General features: G+C 38.3%; 2 protein-coding genes across 33 annotated transcripts in view; both read right to left on the reverse strand.

The window, feature by feature from the left end:
• rimbp2b (RIMS binding protein 2b) overlaps window positions 1-7173 on the reverse strand; it is a 193837-nt gene extending 186664 nt beyond the window's left edge. For 30 of the 31 annotated variants that reach the window (XR_008809107.1, XR_008809106.1, XM_056267904.1 and 27 more), the window contains exon 1: window positions 978-1061. Coding sequence is in view for 28 of the 31 variants with exons in the window: in XM_056267904.1 (XP_056123879.1) it covers window positions 978-980 (3 nt within the window). In the remaining 3 variants the exon portion in view is untranslated. Of the gene's footprint in view, window positions 1-977; window positions 1062-6943 lie in introns of those variants that run through there. The other variant, XM_056267898.1, reaches the window with a different exon arrangement.
• Window positions 7174-8419: 1246 nt separating this feature from the next.
• On the reverse strand, window positions 8420-18735 carry stx2b (syntaxin 2b). Of its 2 annotated transcripts, XM_056267943.1 has the most exons (11): window positions 18485-18735; window positions 18180-18260; window positions 16836-16935; window positions 14960-15034; window positions 14786-14853; window positions 14583-14691; window positions 12841-12914; window positions 10438-10575; window positions 9922-10032; window positions 8822-8973; window positions 8544-8639 (listed from the first exon to the last, which is right to left on the reverse strand). In XM_056267943.1, exons 1-10 carry the CDS (start codon window positions 18512-18514, stop codon window positions 8836-8838), a joined length of 924 nt encoding a protein of 307 aa, XP_056123918.1. In that variant the 5' UTR covers window positions 18515-18735; the 3' UTR covers window positions 8544-8639; window positions 8822-8835. The 2 variants fall into 2 exon arrangements, with proteins under 2 accessions (XP_056123919.1, XP_056123918.1); XM_056267944.1 differs by lacking the exon at window positions 8822-8973 and having other exon boundaries at window positions 8420-8639.
• Between the last annotated feature and the right edge of the window lie 808 nt (window positions 18736-19543).

The following is a 19543-nucleotide window of genomic DNA, read 5'->3' on the forward strand; positions in this document are numbered from 1 at the left end:
ATTATTCATGATCACTATTCCCCTGGTGTGACAGTACAAGTATTAAATCTCTGTCTTAGTCTCAAATATAGAGGATTTACAAGACAAAACAATAGTATTTAGTCAAATAAACAAATAAAAACAAACAATTTTGGTACAAGTAAAATTCCACATCTGGTTATAATTTGATGTCAATGGACGCTAAATAACATAACTAGTGCCTATTAGTAGCCCTACATTCTCTTGTTTATTTAACTTGATGACATTGAAGCACATGGTGCGCTTATTTCTTCTTTATTCCAGCTGTCTTGGACTCTTTTCTGACACCTAGTGGCGTGGGTGCATGAAGATTGTCATTAACTATATATATATATATAGTAATCTTTACTGTATTTTTAACTAAATAATTCAACCTTGGTGAGCATAAATTGCTTCTTTAAAAATAAAAAAAAATATTAAGAAATCGTACCAACCCCAAACATTTGAATGGCAGATTAAATGACACATAGCAGTAAAACAGACAGAGAAACAAAATGGTACAACACTCCCCTACCCACACATACACAAACGCAAGCAAAAAATGTGCACACATACACAAACACTTTTTACATAATGCATACAAATCCCCCCCAGACGTCTGAGATCATGCACAGACCCCTGGTGCAGTCAAACACACACACGCACACGCACACACACACACACACACACACTGAGGCTGAGCCATAAGCATGAACATCAATGTCCCCTGCATGCACAACATAAATCATTCTTATAAACACATATCCATAGATAATATTTTACATTCCCATTCCCTATTAATCCAATAATCCCTAATAACCTAAGCAAACATAATACATGCAAACATAAAACCTAAAGACGATACAAATACGTTTAAAATCATCTCCTAAAATTTAGTGTAGCCTATACTGCATGACACACAATCCACAATGCTGTAATCTACAAATCAATTAGGTCTTAATCCACACATCCGTACATACCATGGCCCATAATCTATGAATAATCTACACATCTCTGTAAACTCCAGCAAACCGCTCCATCATGTCCTGCTCTTAAACGTGTTTACCCACAGTCCTCTAGTCATACTCCACTCCTGCTGACGGTGATGTCACAGAGCCCGCGTGCCACAGGCCACAGGCCGCGTGGGATTATTAATGTCTGCACTTCGCTGAAGTTACATAAGAGCGGGCGCTGGATTATATTGTTACTGTACAGAAAATGGCTGTGAAGAAAGCGGCTTGAGGAGAGACAGGAAAGGAAGAAGCCCTTTCAGGGGGTGTACATAATCCCCTCTGATAGTATTGCTTTTTAAATAAGTCTGACTAAATGATAATGGAGAAAGCATTGGAAAGCGTCTGGACTCTCTGGACAGATGTGCGGTGTAGTACTGCTGAGAGGCCACATGGTTTGCCCGGGACAGGACAAGGGCTATGAATAGAGTCACTCGATAGCAGTCCATTGGAAACTGAGGACGCTGCCTGAGGCAAGAACAGCAGAACACTCTCCCCTCCGAGCCTTACAGAAAAGCCCGCTGGAGCTTTACAAGGGTCAGGCCACGAAATATGCACGCACTTTTGTGTTTTTTTTTTTTTTTTTACAATCACACACTGAAAATAATTAAACAATTGACATTGACAACTGTACAGAACGGAGCAATTTTTGATGATTTTTTTTTTTATACCACTTATTACATAACGTTGTTATTGTAATTAAAAGACTTTTTGTTTGCAACATCTTTTATTTACAAATTTTTATTTTGGTATTTTTGTATATATTTACTTTTATTTTTGCTCTTAAACAGAGTATGTTTGATTACATAGCCTAATTACATAAAAAGTAACTCCGTGACGAAATGGCCACTTTTGTGTTCCTCATGAAAATGTGTGTAAACAATACATAACTGACACCAGGGGCCTGTACCATGAAGGGAGCTTAACAAACTCGGAGTTATTAGTTTTGAGTTGACAAAACCAAACCGATGCAATCAGGCTTTATTGGTACCATGACGCAGCTCATCAACTTTCTCTGTCAACTCAGGCTTTGATCTTAAGCTATGATTACTCCACGAGCGTGTGCACATACCAAAGTGACGTTGGCACCGAACAACCAATCGCGTTCGATATGGATAGAGCGAGAGCGACTCGGTTACTAACGTAACTCGGTTCCCTGAAGGCCCTTGGCTTCATAAGCCAGCGCTATAGCATCAACTATCCAGCGCGATATTCTCTGCTTTGAAACAGCGAGACCTTTGGTGCGGCCGACCAAAGCATACGAACAATTGCTCTGTCTGTCTGAACAGGGCAGAACGTTCCAAATATACTCTGAGCGCCCTGACCGGGCAGAGTAAATTAGCGTCGCTTTCGTCCGCTGGAGACGATAGTGCGGCCAAAGATATCACCTGTGCTCTGAAGGGTGTAGAGAGCACCTTAGGAATATACCCGTGTTTTGGCCTGAGGACAACTCTGCTGTCGTTAGGTCCAAACTCCAGGCAGGCAGCGCTTGATGACAGCGCGTGCAGGTCGCCCACTCTTTTGACCGAGGCGAGAGACAGCAAGAGAGCAGTTTTGAGCGAGAGCTGTTTAAGGTGCACAGTTCGGAGGGGTTCGAACGGGGCACTTTTGAGTGCGTCCAGGACCGTGGCCAGGTCCCAGATCGGCACTGAGGGGGGGCGTGGGGGATTTATCCTCCTGGCGCCCCTCAGGAAACGAACAACTAGGTAGTTTTTCCCTAGTGTGCGTCCTTCTACGGGGTCGTGTGATGCCGCTATGGCAGCCACATATACTTTGAGCGTGGAGGGGGTGCGGCCTGCCTCCAACAGCTCTTGTAAGAAAACGAGCACACTCGGTACTTCGCATGTCTCAGGGTTCAGGTTCCTGGATTTACACCAGTCACTGAACACCTTCAATTTCTGGGCATATAAGCGCCTCGTAGAGGGCGCTCGCACCTCAGTGATGGTTCTCAACACTCCACTGGGGAGGTTCCCGGGAACCCGTTGAGGGGCCATGCATGGAGGGCCCACAGATCGGGGCGGGGATGGAGGATCATCCCGTTGGCCTGCCTGAGGAGGTCTAGCCTCAGTGGAATCGGCCATGGGGTAGATTGCATCATCTGCATCAGTTCTGGAAACCACGTCTGGTTCTTCCAGAGTGGGGCTACCAGGAGCACTGCACATTTCTCCTCCCTGATCCGACTGATGACCTGAGGTAGCATCGCGACCGGAGGGAAGGCATACAGCGGGCGGCTCGGCCAGATTTGGGCGAGCGCGTCTGTGCTCTTTGAAAAGAAGAGAGAGCAGTGCGCATTTTCCTTGGAGGCAAAGAGGTCGACCTCTGCTCTGCCAAAGGTTTGCCATAACCACTGAATCGTCAGGGGGTGGAGAGACCATTCTCCTGGGAGAACTTTGTCTCTGGACAGCATGTCCGCTCCCTGGTTCAGAACACCTGGCACATGCGCTGCTCTCAGCGAGCGCAGGTTGCGCTGGGACCATAGGAGGAGCTCCCTGGCCATCGAGTGCAGGGAGCTCGATCTGAGTCCACCCTGACGATTTATATACGAGACTACCGTCATGTTGTCCGTTCGGTCACTATCTGTGATGCCCACTCTGGTGACTCTTAAGCTCCGAAGACAGTTGAAACGTGCCTTTAGGATGCCAAAGATCATCTCTAACTTTTCCTATGGTTTTACTTACACATGAGGGTCATGATAGGGGGTTATTGTGTAGTGTTTTGTACTGTACCAAATTTAACTAGCTTTCCTCAAAGCGCTGACACAACATTCTCACGGAAAGTAGATTGTTATCTGTTAATTTTACTATTAATTTAAAGATTCATCTCACAGAAAATAATAATTTCACATGTTCACATAATCTCTACCTGAACATTAAGGCTGTGAAAAGACTTTCTATTAACATAATCTGCCTCATGTTCTCCTAGAGAAGTGGAGATTGCAACATGTGTGCAGGCTATTGCTCCAATGACTCTATAGGGAATCCTATCATAAGATTAAAATAATGCTTAACATGTAGGCTACTGTATTATATAGTAGGCTACATTTGTGAAATTTGCTTTTGGAAAAAACAAAAAAAAAAAAAAACGTGATGTCACCCTATCAATATATTTTACCGGCAATTTTATAAAAACCCTCTCTTATGGACATGGTCAATACATGTCTGGGGAACACTATTAAACTATTAATGTACTCCTGCAGAGCGAGGACCACCTTACGAATGGTTCGACAAACCGTGTTTTTCCCTAGATTCTGTGCACCGATCGTGCAAGTATGTAGGCTACCACTTGCAAAAAAACGCAACGCAATACCATTTATGGTACAGTAAGTGCATGAATTCGATGTGTTAAATTATTTATGTGCGGCTCAAGAAGTTCGCAAAGATAAGATATTCCTTCCGCAGAAAATCTGTATCTTTCATGGCCTACACTATCGGTAAAAAGGCAAGGGGATTTTGTCCGGCTAAAAACTCTTTCTCTACGATGTGCTCGTCTAACAATTTGCGCTGAGATGTCCACAGGATTTTAAAGAAAATGTAAAGCCATTGCAACAAACACTGGGAATTAGTTACGTCACCTATATGTTTCTTTGCTCACAGCTGATTGGTCAAACTTCAGTCTGAGATCTCGAATCCAGAACTTATGTCGCGTTCTATTATTTATCCGTCTCGGAGATCCGAATCGGAAGACAGACGTTGCGTAGCAACACGCCCCCTTTCCTCGGATTTCTCCTCTCGGACGTCGGACAACCGTGAGGACACCGAGCAACAATTCCGTTTCGGAATTCAAGATGGCTGCGCCCTGTGTGACTTGAAAGTTTGAATTGTTTTCATTGTTTTTGAACCGCTTTGGTATTTTAAATGATGATTATAATCACTCGTATTACTGCGTCCCCTGTAGGTATGGGAATCGGTTGTTGTGAGTGCAATTACTACGTTGCTAGCGTTGCTAACAGAAGATTAACATGAAAAACATGAAATAAAGTGAACATTTTCAAGTTCAAGTTCTTCCTCGGTGTTCTGTAAGGTGAAGCACATACTTATTTTGGAGCGCCTGGTACTCAGCCAGTGCTACCATTACAACGGGTGGCGTCCATTTTTTTCTCCGACTCGGACGCCCAAAACATAATAGAACGCTTGAAGTGTGGACGTGACGTCATATCCGAGGTCCGAGTCGGTTCGTTGGCTATAATAGAACGCACCATTAACCTGCCCCGGAGCAGGTTAGCCGTGCAGCGTAAGGTACCATGGCAACGAACACCGATTAAAGCCGAGCTACTTTAGTACCTAAAACCCAGGGTTGGCGGAAACTAAGCTGAAACATAGCTGGCTAGCCACCTAAACCGGCTTCATGGTATAGGCCCCAGGTTTAAAGGGATAGTTCACCCAAAAATGTCATTTTGTCACTCATGTTGTTCCACCTCTATGAGTTTCTTTCTTCTGTTGAACACAAAATAAAATATTTTGAAGAATGTTGGTAACCAGACAGTTGACGGTGGCCATTGATTTCCATACTATTTTTTTCCTACTATGGAAGTAAATAATGGCTACCATCAACTGTCTGTTACCAACATTCATTTAAAATATATTCTTTTGTGTTCAACAGAAGAAAGACATTCATACAGGTTTGGAACAACTTGGGGGTTAGTAAGTAATGACACAATTTTCATTTAATTTCACTACAGCATGTGTTATTTAAGGACATTTTTTTAGCACATTGACAACAATCCAGTAAAATTATTTTCTTTTCTTTTCTTTTTCTATTTCTTTTTATCCCCAGCATAGTTTTCCCAAATTTTCCGTGCTGTATAAGCAAAAAAAAATCAGCCCTGTTGCTGTCATAAATGAAAAGGACTGTAAGGGCAAAACATGAGCTGAACTTCATATGCTGATTTAGTGCTCAAGAAACATTTATTGTTGTTGTTGTTGAAAACAGTTGTGCTGCTTAATGCATCATTACTGCTTAAGAAAACATTACTGACCATAGACGTTTGACCAGTAGTGTATATCTCAAAATATTTGAATTAATTTAATAAATAATTCTGAGATGGCACAAAGTTAGTCATTAAGAATAAAAAATTTTCTATGACTGATAGACTGAACAACACATCAATTAGACAGTCTTTCAGCTGTCGTTTCACAATATACGATATCCACAATATCCATATCATAAAGCCCATGTTATTGACTGATATTCTATGAAACAACAGCACGTTTTCTTCTGAAACTTTCTTTTAACTGGAACTTCCATGCTTTTGTTTGTCCATAAATAATCCTGCACTATTCACAAGTGTCCAAAAAACATTCAGGACTTTAATCCATTTTCTTCAGTTCATGTATTCTCCCCTGTCAAAATATTAAAAGGAACTTTTCTATGTTCAATATTAGAAATAAAAAAACAGCCGTCATGTCAAAGAACTAGTCAGAATACTAAGTCAACAAGTGAAGATGAAACGTGTGAAGATGTCTATTCCACAATTCATTTCAATAGTTAAACACGAGTCTGGTCTTGTTCTTAAACTTCAAATGAAATTAAAACGTCAAACGTAATATAATAATCAAGGCTACACTCTTAAAAATAAAGTTTCCAAAAGTTTTTTTTTTTTTTTTTTTACAGTGATGCCATAGAAGAACAATTTTTGGTTCCCCAAAGAACCTTTCAGTGAACAGTTCTTAAAAGAACCCTTTTTTTTTCTTAGAGTGAAATACAATTTAATCTCAAGAACCTTTTCCCACTATAAAGAACGTTTTATCCAATGAAAAGTTTCCATGGATGTTTAAAGGTTCCTCATATGGAACCATAGATGCCAATAAAGAATGTTTATTTTTAAGATATATATTTCACGCAGCATTTGATAGCCATTGGATTCATTCAACAGAAAATCAACCTCTCTCAAGAGGGTTTAAAATGAAAATCCTCATTCATACCTATAATGAACTCACGTTTTCCTAGTTGTCCTTCCCTGTGGTTTCCAGTACAGTACGCTGCTGCTCCAGTGACTCACACAGAGAATGAGAGAGGAGCACTGACTCACCGTTACAAACACTGTCTCCCCTTTCAGCTTCATCTTTGTATTCACTCACCCTAACCAGGTCAGGTGAGATTTTCATTTATTTATTTCTCACTGGCTCTCTCTCATGCATGCATGTTTGTGTGTGTGTGTGTGTGGATGCTCTCTTTACTGTCTCTGAAGCAGGAACATTTGAGTTACATAATGTCTGTACTTCTGCCCACTCACAGCCCAATAGCAGAGATATGATGTCCTGAAAGTGTCATGTCACGACAGGCATTTATTCAGCTTTCATCATGCTGTGTATGTGCATATGGATTTCAGAGACAGCATCTAGAGTGTCTAATGTATGTGAGTGTGTTCCCCAGCTGCTGTGCGTCCAGGGTAAAATCCCATGAGCATCAATATATGCACCTGCTTCAGCTTTGTCACACATACTGAGGTTCTCATGGTAACGGTGAGGATGATGTCATCAACAAAGAGTGTTGAGGACTTCTCATTAAAACAACGGTACAGTATAGTGTTTTCTGGACATTCTGGATATGGAATTATCAGTTGACCGATACCATGCAAAAGAAGATAATGTAAATAATAAAGCATATGATTTTTAGTTTTGACACTGTAGAGAAAGCAATATTTACTATACCATTAAACAGTTTGTGGCCTGTAAGATTTTTTTTAAATGAGACCTTTATGCTCACCAAGATTTATTTGATTTAAAATATAGTAAAAACTGTAATATTGTGAAATATTATGACAATTTAAAAAAGATATTAAAATGTAATTTATTTCAAATTCTGAATTTTCAGCATTATTACTCCGGTCTTCAGTGTCACTTGATCCTTCAGAAATCATTCTAATAGTCTGATTTTGTGGTCAAGAAACATTTCTAAATATGATCAATATTAAAGTTTCATTATGAATAGAAAGCTAAATATTTGTAGCAATGTAAATGATTAAAAGAGACAGTAAAGTCCATTAAATGTATCCTTGCTGAATAAAACTACAAGCTTTTGAACACAATTGTATGTGATGAACATTCACCAACAGAAGGATACAGTATGACAGTTTTGAGCAGAGTGAGCAACTCATTTATTTTACAATATACTTTGTGAGCATTTGACTATATGGTAACATTCCTTTCGGATACAGTCACATGCAAGAGACAAAAAAGAAAAACATTGTTTTGTAACATTGTTCACAGATCTGACCTCATATTGTGTGGAGACAACTGTCATATCGAACAGTCAAACCAATGTGTAAAAGCTGAAACAAATTATTTTGAACTTTTCAGTGCAGTTCAACTGAACAGTTTCATTTTTATTTATTTATTAAAGCATATCTTAAGTGCACTTTATTGGATTGCATTGAACTCCACATTGTCAGTCAGACATTACATGTCATTACCTCTGGTTGCTATAGTAAGTGGCAAGGCATACAACTCAGAGGAAAGTCTTTGACCACAATTCATTGGAATTTTTTACACAATTCTCTGGTAATAAAATCAAGAGCAGTGTTGTATGCAGCAGGACAAAAAACTATTTGTTTTCGCTGTAAACTGCAAAGACAATGACGACGAGAAGAATGATGATGCACACGGCTCCACAAATGCCAACATAGACCAGTTTCTATGACAAGGAGATAAAGAACAACAGAAAAGTATCAGTATGTATAAAATTACTAAATGTAAATTTACCTTTTTTGTAATTTGTTAGAAGCAAATAAACTGGCATTATTTGAATCTTTCTTCAAACCCTTTAAAATGAAAGTGAAAGTAGGCTAGATGAGATTGTTGGTAATTGGCTGTTACCTTGGGAACCATGCTTAGACAGGATTGGCTGCATTTGAGCTGGAGGAGGCGGAGTTAGTAGTGGTTTTAGCAGACAGGCCCACAGACAAGCCAACAATAAGTACGACCACACCAAGCACGGACAAAACAATAAGAGCAAGAATGATGTATTTCTGTACAAGACAAAAAGAAAGTGTTATAATGATTGCATTTATTTAAGCACTTGTTAACATTTAAAAATTCTGTAGAACAGAATATTCTTAAGCCTGTAGTACATATTGTGATATAATAAAGCTAAAGAGCTCTACGCCCTCCAAATGTGTTCATTATAAAACAATCTCATTTATTTTAGGGCTGTATTATTTCTGAATATTACAAACTCTGATTGGAGGCAAAAAAAAGTGGGCCTGGTTTCACAGACAGAGCTTAATTTAAGCCAGGAAAAGGCCTTTTAGTCCAATTAGGACATTTAAGTAGCTTTTATAAACATGACTTAGAACAAATATTACTGGTGTGCATCTTGAGACAAAACAATAGCAGGGATATATTTTAAGATATAGTTGCTTTCAGTTAAAACAGCTCAAACATGCATTTTTCTGTGAAACCGGGGTATAATGTGGCTTCTTAAGGCTGGAATACACTACATGGGTTTTGCCAAGGTTTTTGCCACGATTTAATGTCTGGAGGAGTCGACGCTAGTTGCCGGAAGTCAGAGCCCAGCCTGCAGATTTTGGGCAATGGGAGTTGACAGATTCCGCATAAAATCATGTAGTGTATGATGGACAAAGGCTCTTTTAGCGTTAAGACTTTGATTCCATCCAGTCAAATGTGTTTGATATTTTAAGCTGATTTTCAAACACATTATTGTTTGCGTTTGTCGCCCGTCTCCTAGTAACAAGGCGCATGTTTCTGCCTGAGTTTGCCGTGTTTGGAACAACTTGAAAGTTGTGATCCTCAGATGTTTAGTGTATGATGCCGAATTGTTTCTGTAACCATTTACAAAGTTGGGAAATGTGTGATGTCTAGTGTTTTAAAATCTGTTCAAGTTGTGTTGTGTAGTGCAGTCATTCCAGCCTTTAATCTCAGAGCTAATCAGTTTCTCTATGGTTTTCTTCTCTTACCCTGCGGGCCTGTGTCTGGTACCTGACAGCTTTCTTGGTCTCCACTTTAGCATGGTCGACGTATTCTACTGCATTGTTTACATTCTTTTCAATGTTGTCAATCATCTCACCCTGTACAACATAAATGAGTGAATCAACGAATGAATGCACAATGCAGTGTGCTAATAACAACTAAACCAATATGCTAACTAATAAGAAAACCGTTTATAGTCGTTCTGCTTTTGTTTTTGGTGCTCCAAATTATTGGAATGTGCTACAAAAGTCATTGAAATTAGAGACATATATTTCAATCTCTGCAATATTTTTTTTTATCACAGCCTGTAAATGTTTTAATTGAATGTATATGTGTGTGCATGGCAATGTGTGTTTGTATGTCTTTCAGGAGATTTTAACTCCCCTGCCTGGCTGTTGTTGAAAATAAGAACTTGTTCTTAAGTGATTTGTCTGGTTAAATAAAGGTTAACTAAATAAGTGAACAAACAAACAATAAAGATTAGTGATAACTGTATACTGTACCTGGGTCTCAACCAGCATGGCCATGTCTACAAACATGTCATGTAGCTCTTTAATGCTGGACTCCAGCCGCAAGATGTCTTTATGTCTAGACTCGATCTCGTTGAGGGCCTGTCGAGTTATCTTGGAGTCGGAGATGATCTGAAATCAAAGGATATCTTTTAACAGCCTCTAGGAACTTAAAAACTGTGACAACACTGCATGAACATTAAAGGGACAGATCACCCAATTGTGTCATCATTTACTCACCCTCATGTTAAAAACCTGTACGTAGCTCTTTATTTTTTTTTTCTTCGAAAAACTGTAAGAACAATAAAGACGATAACAAATGTTTCTTAAGCACCAAATCATCATATTAGAATGATTTCTGAAGGATCATGTGACACTGAAGACTGGAGTAATGATGATTACATGAATATGATTACATTATGATTACATAAATATGATTACTGTTATTTTATTGCAATAATATTTCACAAATTACGTTTTACTGTATTTTTTATCAGCCTTGGTGAGCATAAGATATTTATCATACCCCTGGTAAATATGATCAAAAATGTCTGTAAAAAAATAAATCTGCATCGTTCATCCTTTTGATCTTTCATTCAAAGAATTGGCAAAAATCTAACCTTTTATTGAAGTAAAAGAATTGAAAATGGGGGGTAATCACATTATAAAATAAATGTTTTTCTCCAAAACACGTTGGCCACAATTATTCATACCCCTATAATTTTTTATGAATAAAATATCTCTGAGGTATATTCCCATTAATATTTACCTTTTTTAGCACACCAGGGTGACTAGGAACATGAAATTGTCCAGCTATGACTTCTTGTTTCACAGGAGTTTAAAAATGAGGAAGCACAAAGGCCAAATTCCCTTAATCATCCATCACAATGAATAAAACCAAAGAACATAGTTCTGATGTGCATCAAAAGATTGTTGAGCATCACAAAATAGAAAGTGGATGTAAGAAAATAGCTAAAGAATTGAAAATCCCCATTTTGGCCATCAGGGCAATAATTAAGAAGTTATAATCAACTAAAGATGTTACGATTCTGCCAGGAAGAGGACGTGTGTCTATATTGTCTTAATGGACAGTGAGGAGGATGGTTTGAGTGGCCAAAGACTCTCCAACGATCACAGATGGAGAATTGCAGAGACTAGTTGAGTCTTGGGGTTTAGAAAGCCTATTAAAAGAAATCAAACAACCCCTACATCACCACATGTTGTTTGGGAGGTTTTCAAGAAAAATGCTCCTCGCTCATCCAAAAACAAACTCCAGCACATTCAGTTGTCAGACACGACTGGATCTTCAAATGGCACAGGGTTCTGTGGTCAGATGAAACTAAAAAAGAGCTTTTTGCCAGCAAACACGCTAGATGGGTTTGGTGCACACAAGGATAAAAAGTACCCCATGTGTACAATTTAATATACCATTGGATCTTTAATGTTGGGGGCCTATTTTTCTGCTGGAGGTCCTTGACTTCTTATTCAGATACATAGCATTGTGGATTCTATCAAATATCAACAGATAAAAAATCAAAACCTGACGCCATCTGCTATAAATCTTATAATGGGCCGTGGTTGGATCTTCCATCAGGACAACGATCCAAAACAAACATCAAAATCAACACAAAAATGTGTTACGGAGCACAAAATGAAGCTTCTGCCATGACCGTCCCAGTCCCCTGACCTGATGAGTGGAGTGAACTGAAGAGAAGAAGCACCAACATGGATCTGGGAATCTGAAGGATCTGGAGAGATTCTGTATGGAGGAATGGTCTCTGATCTCTTGTCAGGTGTTCTCCAAACTCATCAGACATTATAGGAGAAGACTCAGAGCAGTTATCTTGGCAAAAAGAGATTGCAAAAAGGTATTTAATAAAAGGGTATGAATAATTGTTCAAAATTTCTCAGTCAGTACTCGATGTTAGAAATATGGGTTTAGATTAATGTAGTTAATGATGACAGAATTATTATTTTTGGGTGAGCTGTCCCTTAAACCAGGGGTGTCCAAACTCGGTCCTGGAGGGCCACAGTCTTGCAGAGTTTAGCTCCAACTTGCCTCAACACATCTGCCTGGAAGTTTCTAGAAAGACCTTGAATATTCAGGTGTTTAATTTAGGTTAGAGCTAAACTTTCCAGGACAGTGACCCTCCAGGAGCAGGATTGGACATCCCTGCTTTAAACAGACCATTACACAAAATGCAGAGAAACAGCCAGCAGAGGGTGCTAATTCTGCATAATTGTTGAAAAGATTAGTCTCTCTCATGTCATGTCATTAAAACAGTAAGATGAGAGGCCAAAGGAAATTGACTCTGGATGAGAGCTGCAGTATTTTAATATTCCTTTCTTCAGCCTAGAGTAAGACTGGAAATAAGCATTTTCGAGAAGCAAACTCACATCAGAGGTGAAAATGGAAGGGTTTCCAGTCTCCAGCATCTCTTCCAATTCCTCATTAGTTGTAATTCTTCCAGCTACAATATTCAGAGTGTAAAAGATCAGAAAAAAACAGCACTCTTCTCACGAACTGAACGATCCTGTTTAGGCCATTATTTGTTTGATAAATGGCTGCCTGTGTGTGAATTTGTCATTTCTCAATGGATAAATGGCTGTGATGTGTGTGTGGTCATGCTAAGTCTGCCTAGGGGACTATATTGATTCAGCTGGGAAAATGAGAAGGAACATTACAATGGTTGAAACCATCAATGCAAAGGCCACTGGAAAAATACACACACACTCAAAATATTAGCAGTGGACCAGTGCACGTATTCATACTTGTATAAATATCTCACAACATACTAATTGGACCTCAAATACTGACTTTAAATAGCATAAAACAAATACATAAAGCGTTGATATAAAGTCACCTTTTTTTGAAAAACCTTTTTCATGGATTTTATTTTTTCAAATGCAAAGTTGAGGTAACTGGGTCTTCATGCGAATACAACAGTCACATGACTTATGACTCACTATACTATCACATGACATTCCGCTCCTGGCCCACTGTGCAGAGGTACAGCAGGATCTCTGGAGGCCTGTTGCCCAGGTAACACTCGCCTTACAGTCTCTGGTGACAAACCACTCCGTTTCACGTGTCGGAAAGCAAAGAAAGTACCTCATTAATACACACACACACACACACACACACACACACACACACACACACACATACACTCACTCTCTCTCACACACACACACACACACTACTCAAATTATATTTCAGGAGCAGAATGTCATGTGATAAGAGGGGAAAACAATGAATAGGCAAACATTTTTGCCCATACCGGACCAAATTCTATTACTATTTTGCCTAAATAATATAAAAAATAAAGCGCTTCAACTAAAATGAATCATTTTAAATGCTTAAGTGTATTTAGGCATCACAACATTATGTACAGTATGAAAAACGGATATTCATTATGACGTTGGCTAGAGAATACATTTCATATATCATTTTCACATGTTAATAATAAATTATTGAATTAATAACTATTAAATAATATAACTTTTTTAAAGATTAATTTTAAGTAAGTCTTGGATCAAGGCCAAGGTAATCTAAATGTAAAAATATAAGAGATGAGTTGCAAATTTAAATATCCAATTTTAGCTAATATATATATATATAATATCAACCAATACTGATACGTTTTTAAAATCTCTAATACCGGCCTAATATCGTTCATCCCTAGCAAACACAGTTTAAAGGTAATGACACACCCAGCCGACGTCAAAGAGCTAGTGGTGACTGGTGACAAAAGCTGCCTGTGTTGTCGGCTCGCGTCGGCTGCGTCTGGGCCAAACAACACACTGCAAACACTACAGCTGACAGTCAGCTAGCACATGCATTCTAGAATGCGCCTGCGTGTAAGGAAATAACTGTCTATATCAGCAGGTTTCGATATATTTTATATCATCATTCAAAAAGGGAAACCGAAACTAGGACTGCAGATATGCAAAGCGTAAAACAAGGCAGCGCCTACGCTTTCTCAGAGGGAATAAGTGGGCCTTTTTTATTAATACACAGTGTATGCATTAAAATATATACAGTATGGTAATTTTTTGTCAACTGTCAATAGTCTAGTTAACAGGTATCATATGTACATATGTGTTTGTGAATGTATGAAGGTACACGTGTGACTCACTGATCTCCAGCTGTCTCTGAATCCTGCTTTTGCTCTTCTCTCTGAAGGACACTTGGGTTTCATTATATTGTGTCATTGCCTCCACAAACTTATGTGACAAGTTAGTGTACTAAAAAAAAAACAGTAAGTGCAATAAATCAGTTTGAGATGAAAATATGCCTGTACAGTATGGTAGGATTTTAAAGGAGAGAGACATGTCTCACTTGTGTTTTCTGAATGCGTGCATCCACTGCATTTTCCTGCCCATCTGGAGGTAGATTCTTTTGCATTGCTGAAGAGAAAATAGATCAGAACTTATTTATTTCCTTTTTCAAGTGCATTGGTGACCTCTGCTTTACTATCATCAACAGACAGAAGCAGCTCGACATCAAACTCACATTTGAGGCTGGTCCGGACAAAGTTGGCATGTTTCTTGATTTCCACTGTGAGTTGTTCAAGCTCTTCTTTTATTTCTGATAGCAAAGTCATATTTTGGGATAAGAGAAATGAATACACTTATTCAACAAGGATGCATTAAATCGATCAAAAGTAACAGTAAAGACATTTATAATGTTACAAAATATTCTATTTCAAATAAATGCAATTCTTGTACTTTCTGTTTTACTGTATGTTGATACATACAGTAAATTACTGTTTTACTATATTACTGTTTTACTGTATGTTGATCAAATGAATGCAAAGGCTCCTTCTTGATATTTCAGGGCCTGACGTTCACTCGATATACAACTCACAGATAATAGACTATAAAAAAAAAACACTGCACTGGCTATCAAAGTTAGTGTTTTGTTTTTTTTAAATATGGTTTGGAAAAAATATGCTCCTGTACAGCACTAGTTACATTATGTGAAATGTTGGAAAAGCACTGTGGTGAGTTATATATGAGAAGAATATAAAATGCAGGCAGGTACACAGATGAAAAGTGACTGTAGATGGGTATGCTCACTCTTAAATAGGTGAAATATCACAATCCTCAAACAGATCATTCAATTTTACTATCAACTTGATACATCTCCGAGATATAACACGTGTGTGTGTGTGGAAGAAAAACCGAGCATAGAGTTCGTTGCAGAAACACTCACACCCTTGCAGATGTCGACTTTATCTCAATCTCACATTCCTGCCTGCATGTCCTATACATGCCCTGCAAATAACAGCCAAAACTTACCTCAACACTGACTTAAAATTAAGAATGGATCCATGATTCCTTGCATGCCCAAACTTGACTCCCTATAGTACATTTTAAAGGGTCTCTTTTCCCCATTTTTTTATTATTTTCTATACATTTGGTCATTGTGAGCAGACGCCATTGACCCCAATGAACACTGCCAAGACATTACAAAAGGTTAAATTACCCATAAGTATGTGTGCGCAATCTGCGCATGTGAGAAATGTTTTCCCTACAGCATTTTCCTGGCTGATCCAGAGGTGTACTTGCATAGAGTAATGTGATGTGATATTTCCGGCAGAGGAAGCCCATGGTCTTTCCCTGTTATAAGGCTATGTGCCGCTGGGACGAGGGCCATAAAATCGTTTCTTTGTTCGTGACCGAACCCTGAGCATCAGTTGTTTTTTGTTTTTTTTGTTTGTGTGTGTGCGCGCGCGTGTGTGTGGATATGAATGACAGAAAATTGAAAGTGGGTTCAGACAAAGACAACAGCAGTGTGACGCAAAGTCATTGTCATTTATTGGGTAATACAACAAAGAGGCTGAAAGCTAAACTGAAGTGAGTAACTTGGACAAATTTACAACTCAAATAACGATCAGTGTAAACTAGCCTCAGTGTCATATTAACCCATTTTAGACCACTTTTAAAAAGATAAAGGTTAAACATTGCTTAACTAGGTAAAAAAAGATAAAACCAGAGTTAAATATAGTGTGAAAGCCTTTCACAGCACTTTTCCACTGCATGGTACGGTTCGGCACAGCTTGGTAAGGGCCATTCACACATTTTGTGGTTCAAACAGTAGCTACGTTTACATGGACAAGGGAAAGTAAAGGAAACGTAGTGCAGTGGAATGGAAAAATGTGTTCTGTGTGTTCTTACTGCTAAGCAAACTGGGGTTAAGTGCCTTGCTCAAAGGCTCAATGGTGACAGTTCATAAATCACCCCTGAAAGGGTTTGAACCTTCGATCTGCTAACCTGACCACCTTGTCATTAAAAACTATTTAACCTGACCATTCAGAAACTAGTTCTTACTTGTTTCATTGTAACATTTGCTCAAATTTCACAGTCTTTGAGTAGGGGTGACTTACTTTCATCAGGGTTGGGGGCTGAAAGGATCACACTATGTTTCTTCTTCACCTCATTCACTAGGGAGGAGATCTTATCGATGACACCTCTGACCTCCTCCACCTGAAATAAAGCAAAACATAGTTCAACACAAACCTTAAGGTTTCATTAATGATTTAGTGTGCACTTCAGTGGGCTTCTAGACGTGAACTGCTGGGTATGCATGTTGCAACATATTTGTAATTAAATTTCTTTCTTATAAATGATGGTGTGATACCTAATATCAGTGGTACAATTTAAGGTTGCTGTTTATTTTGACAGTCCACTTTCTACTAACTATAATTAGAGTATTAATAGTAGACTGTTAAGTTAGGGTCAGGGTTAGTAGAATAAATTGTCATGTACATGCAAAGTTACTATAGTCAGTAGAATGTCTGTTGAGGGACCATCAAAATAAACTGTTTAGCAGATATTAAGTCTAGCTACTAATACTGTAATGACTGGTATTTGACGTAGTTACAAGTTACTTATTGTAACTTAGTAGAATGTCTAAAGTGGACTATCAAAATAAATTGTAACACGATCTGCGCATGTGAGAAATGTTTTCCCTACAGCATTTTCAGCATTTCCTTTTTTTTTTAAATGTTTTTTTTAATTAATTAGTTAATTTATACATTTAAACAGTGTAGATTTCAGTGGTGTTTTGTTAACCAAAACTAAACTATTAAAACTAACTACTTAAACTACTAAACTAACTAACTATAAAACTATTAAAAACAGTTTTTTGATAACTGAAATAAAGGTAACACTTTACAATGTTTTATTGGCTAATGTTAATGTATTAACTAACATGAACTAACAATGAACAAAACATTTGTTACAGTATTTATTCATCTTTGTTACTGTTAGTTAATAAAAATACAGTCATTCATGGTTTGCTCATGTTAGTTCACAGTGCATTAAATAATGTTAACATATATAACTTTTGTATTATGTTGAAATTAACATTAAATAAATGCTATAGAGTATGCTGAAGTATTGTTCATTCATAATTCATGTTAACTAAAGTAGTAACTAATGCAACCTTATTGTACAGTGTTACTGAAATAAAGCTTTAATAAAACAAAAAGATTGCATTAATAAATGAAAATATAGAAATAAAAGTTAATTTAAAATATTATGAAATGACCAATACTAAAATAACATTGAAATATCTGGCATTTATTGTTGATGAACAACAACATGTAAACAATTATCTGATTATAATAATCGATTCATTCGGCCCGATTTGTAATGCATTTTACTGTCCTTAACAAATATACAGTGTACAGATGAGGAGCACCTATCATAAAGATGAATAACTGTACCTTTCTGAAAAAGTTCTGCATGAAGTCATCTCTCTCCATGGACACAATGACACCCACATCTTCGCTGGCACTTTGCCTGCCCTAAAACATAGCACACAAAGACACAGATGAGCACGGAGGAAGAGGAAGACCGATACAGTGACACAAACATGAGAAGAAGACATAAACAATGAAGAAATTTACCCCCCAAACGTGTAGTTTTACGTAAAATGTGGTACTTGTGTTACTAAAACACATGAATCTCCATATAGTATTGACTCTGTTAACAATTAGTTAGTCTAACTGGTTAATTATCAATCACTTACCGCATTTAAATCAGCCAGTCTGTCCCTCATAACAATGTCGTTGATCCGTCGTTTATCCTCTGTTGATTGTACACATCAGTCGCGATCCGCGCGCGTTAAAATTCATTGCAAGTCCTGACTAGATCACGACAAACTAAAGTGTATCGGAGAAAGTACATGAATTAACCGTTGGAGTTAGTTACTTGTCAATAAACGCGTATAAATAAGACTTTCACGTTCAAAGTTAATCCAGTTATGAAGTGGTACGTGTTTGTTTGTTCTTCTTCTCTGCGCGTTTAGATTAGATTATGGGCGCAGCTACACGAAGCAGGGTGGTAGTAACCATAGAAACAGCAATGCATTGTCATGGTATTTTTTTCTATTTATTGTTTCATCACTGTTTGCTGTGTTTTTCAATTAAATGCATATTACGATTCTCATTGTCATTCTTCAGGTGTAAATTTTAGTCCCGACGAAGTAGCCCGTGTATGACGCCATCACGTGGTGTCTGTTATTTTCCTCAGCGCTAGGCAAAAAGGCCCAATCAAAACCATCATCGTTCACTAATTTAGCCTTTAGCTGCTATATGGTCAATGAACTTGTGTCATGGCTCATTCCTCCTAGATATTACATTTAATAAATTACTTTGAATGAGTTGTCTGCATTAAAATACAAATTGTAAGATAAATAACATTTCTATGTTCTCAATGGAGGATTGGGTTTACCGAGCCTCCATGCGCCGCCTGCAGTTACCCTCTGATTAGTCTCAGCCTCAGACGTCACGCCCACGGAACGTTGGCTAAACGTCTGATGCATATGGTACACTTAACTGGAAACACTTCAGGAATGTCGAAGTCGTCATCTGATTGGTTGAATTTTATCGGATTTCCGGGGGGTGCGAGTGTCGCGTTTATTTTCGGTCTGCCGGGAAACAAAGCGCAGACGTGTGATTGCGGAAGAAAAACTGTTGTGTTTACATGAGTGACAATGAGCATTTATCAAGATCAGCTAAACGTAGGATTCTCAAAAGTATGCGAGGTTCACGGCGTAGACTCTTTAAGAGATGTCCAGGAGTTTTGT

The sequence above is a fragment of the Rhinichthys klamathensis genome, unplaced genomic scaffold (assembly GCF_029890125.1).
Source record: "Rhinichthys klamathensis goyatoka isolate OS25496 unplaced genomic scaffold, OSU_Roscu_1.1 h1tg000266l_1, whole genome shotgun sequence".
Classification (NCBI taxonomy): Eukaryota; Metazoa; Chordata; class Actinopteri; order Cypriniformes; family Leuciscidae; genus Rhinichthys; species Rhinichthys klamathensis.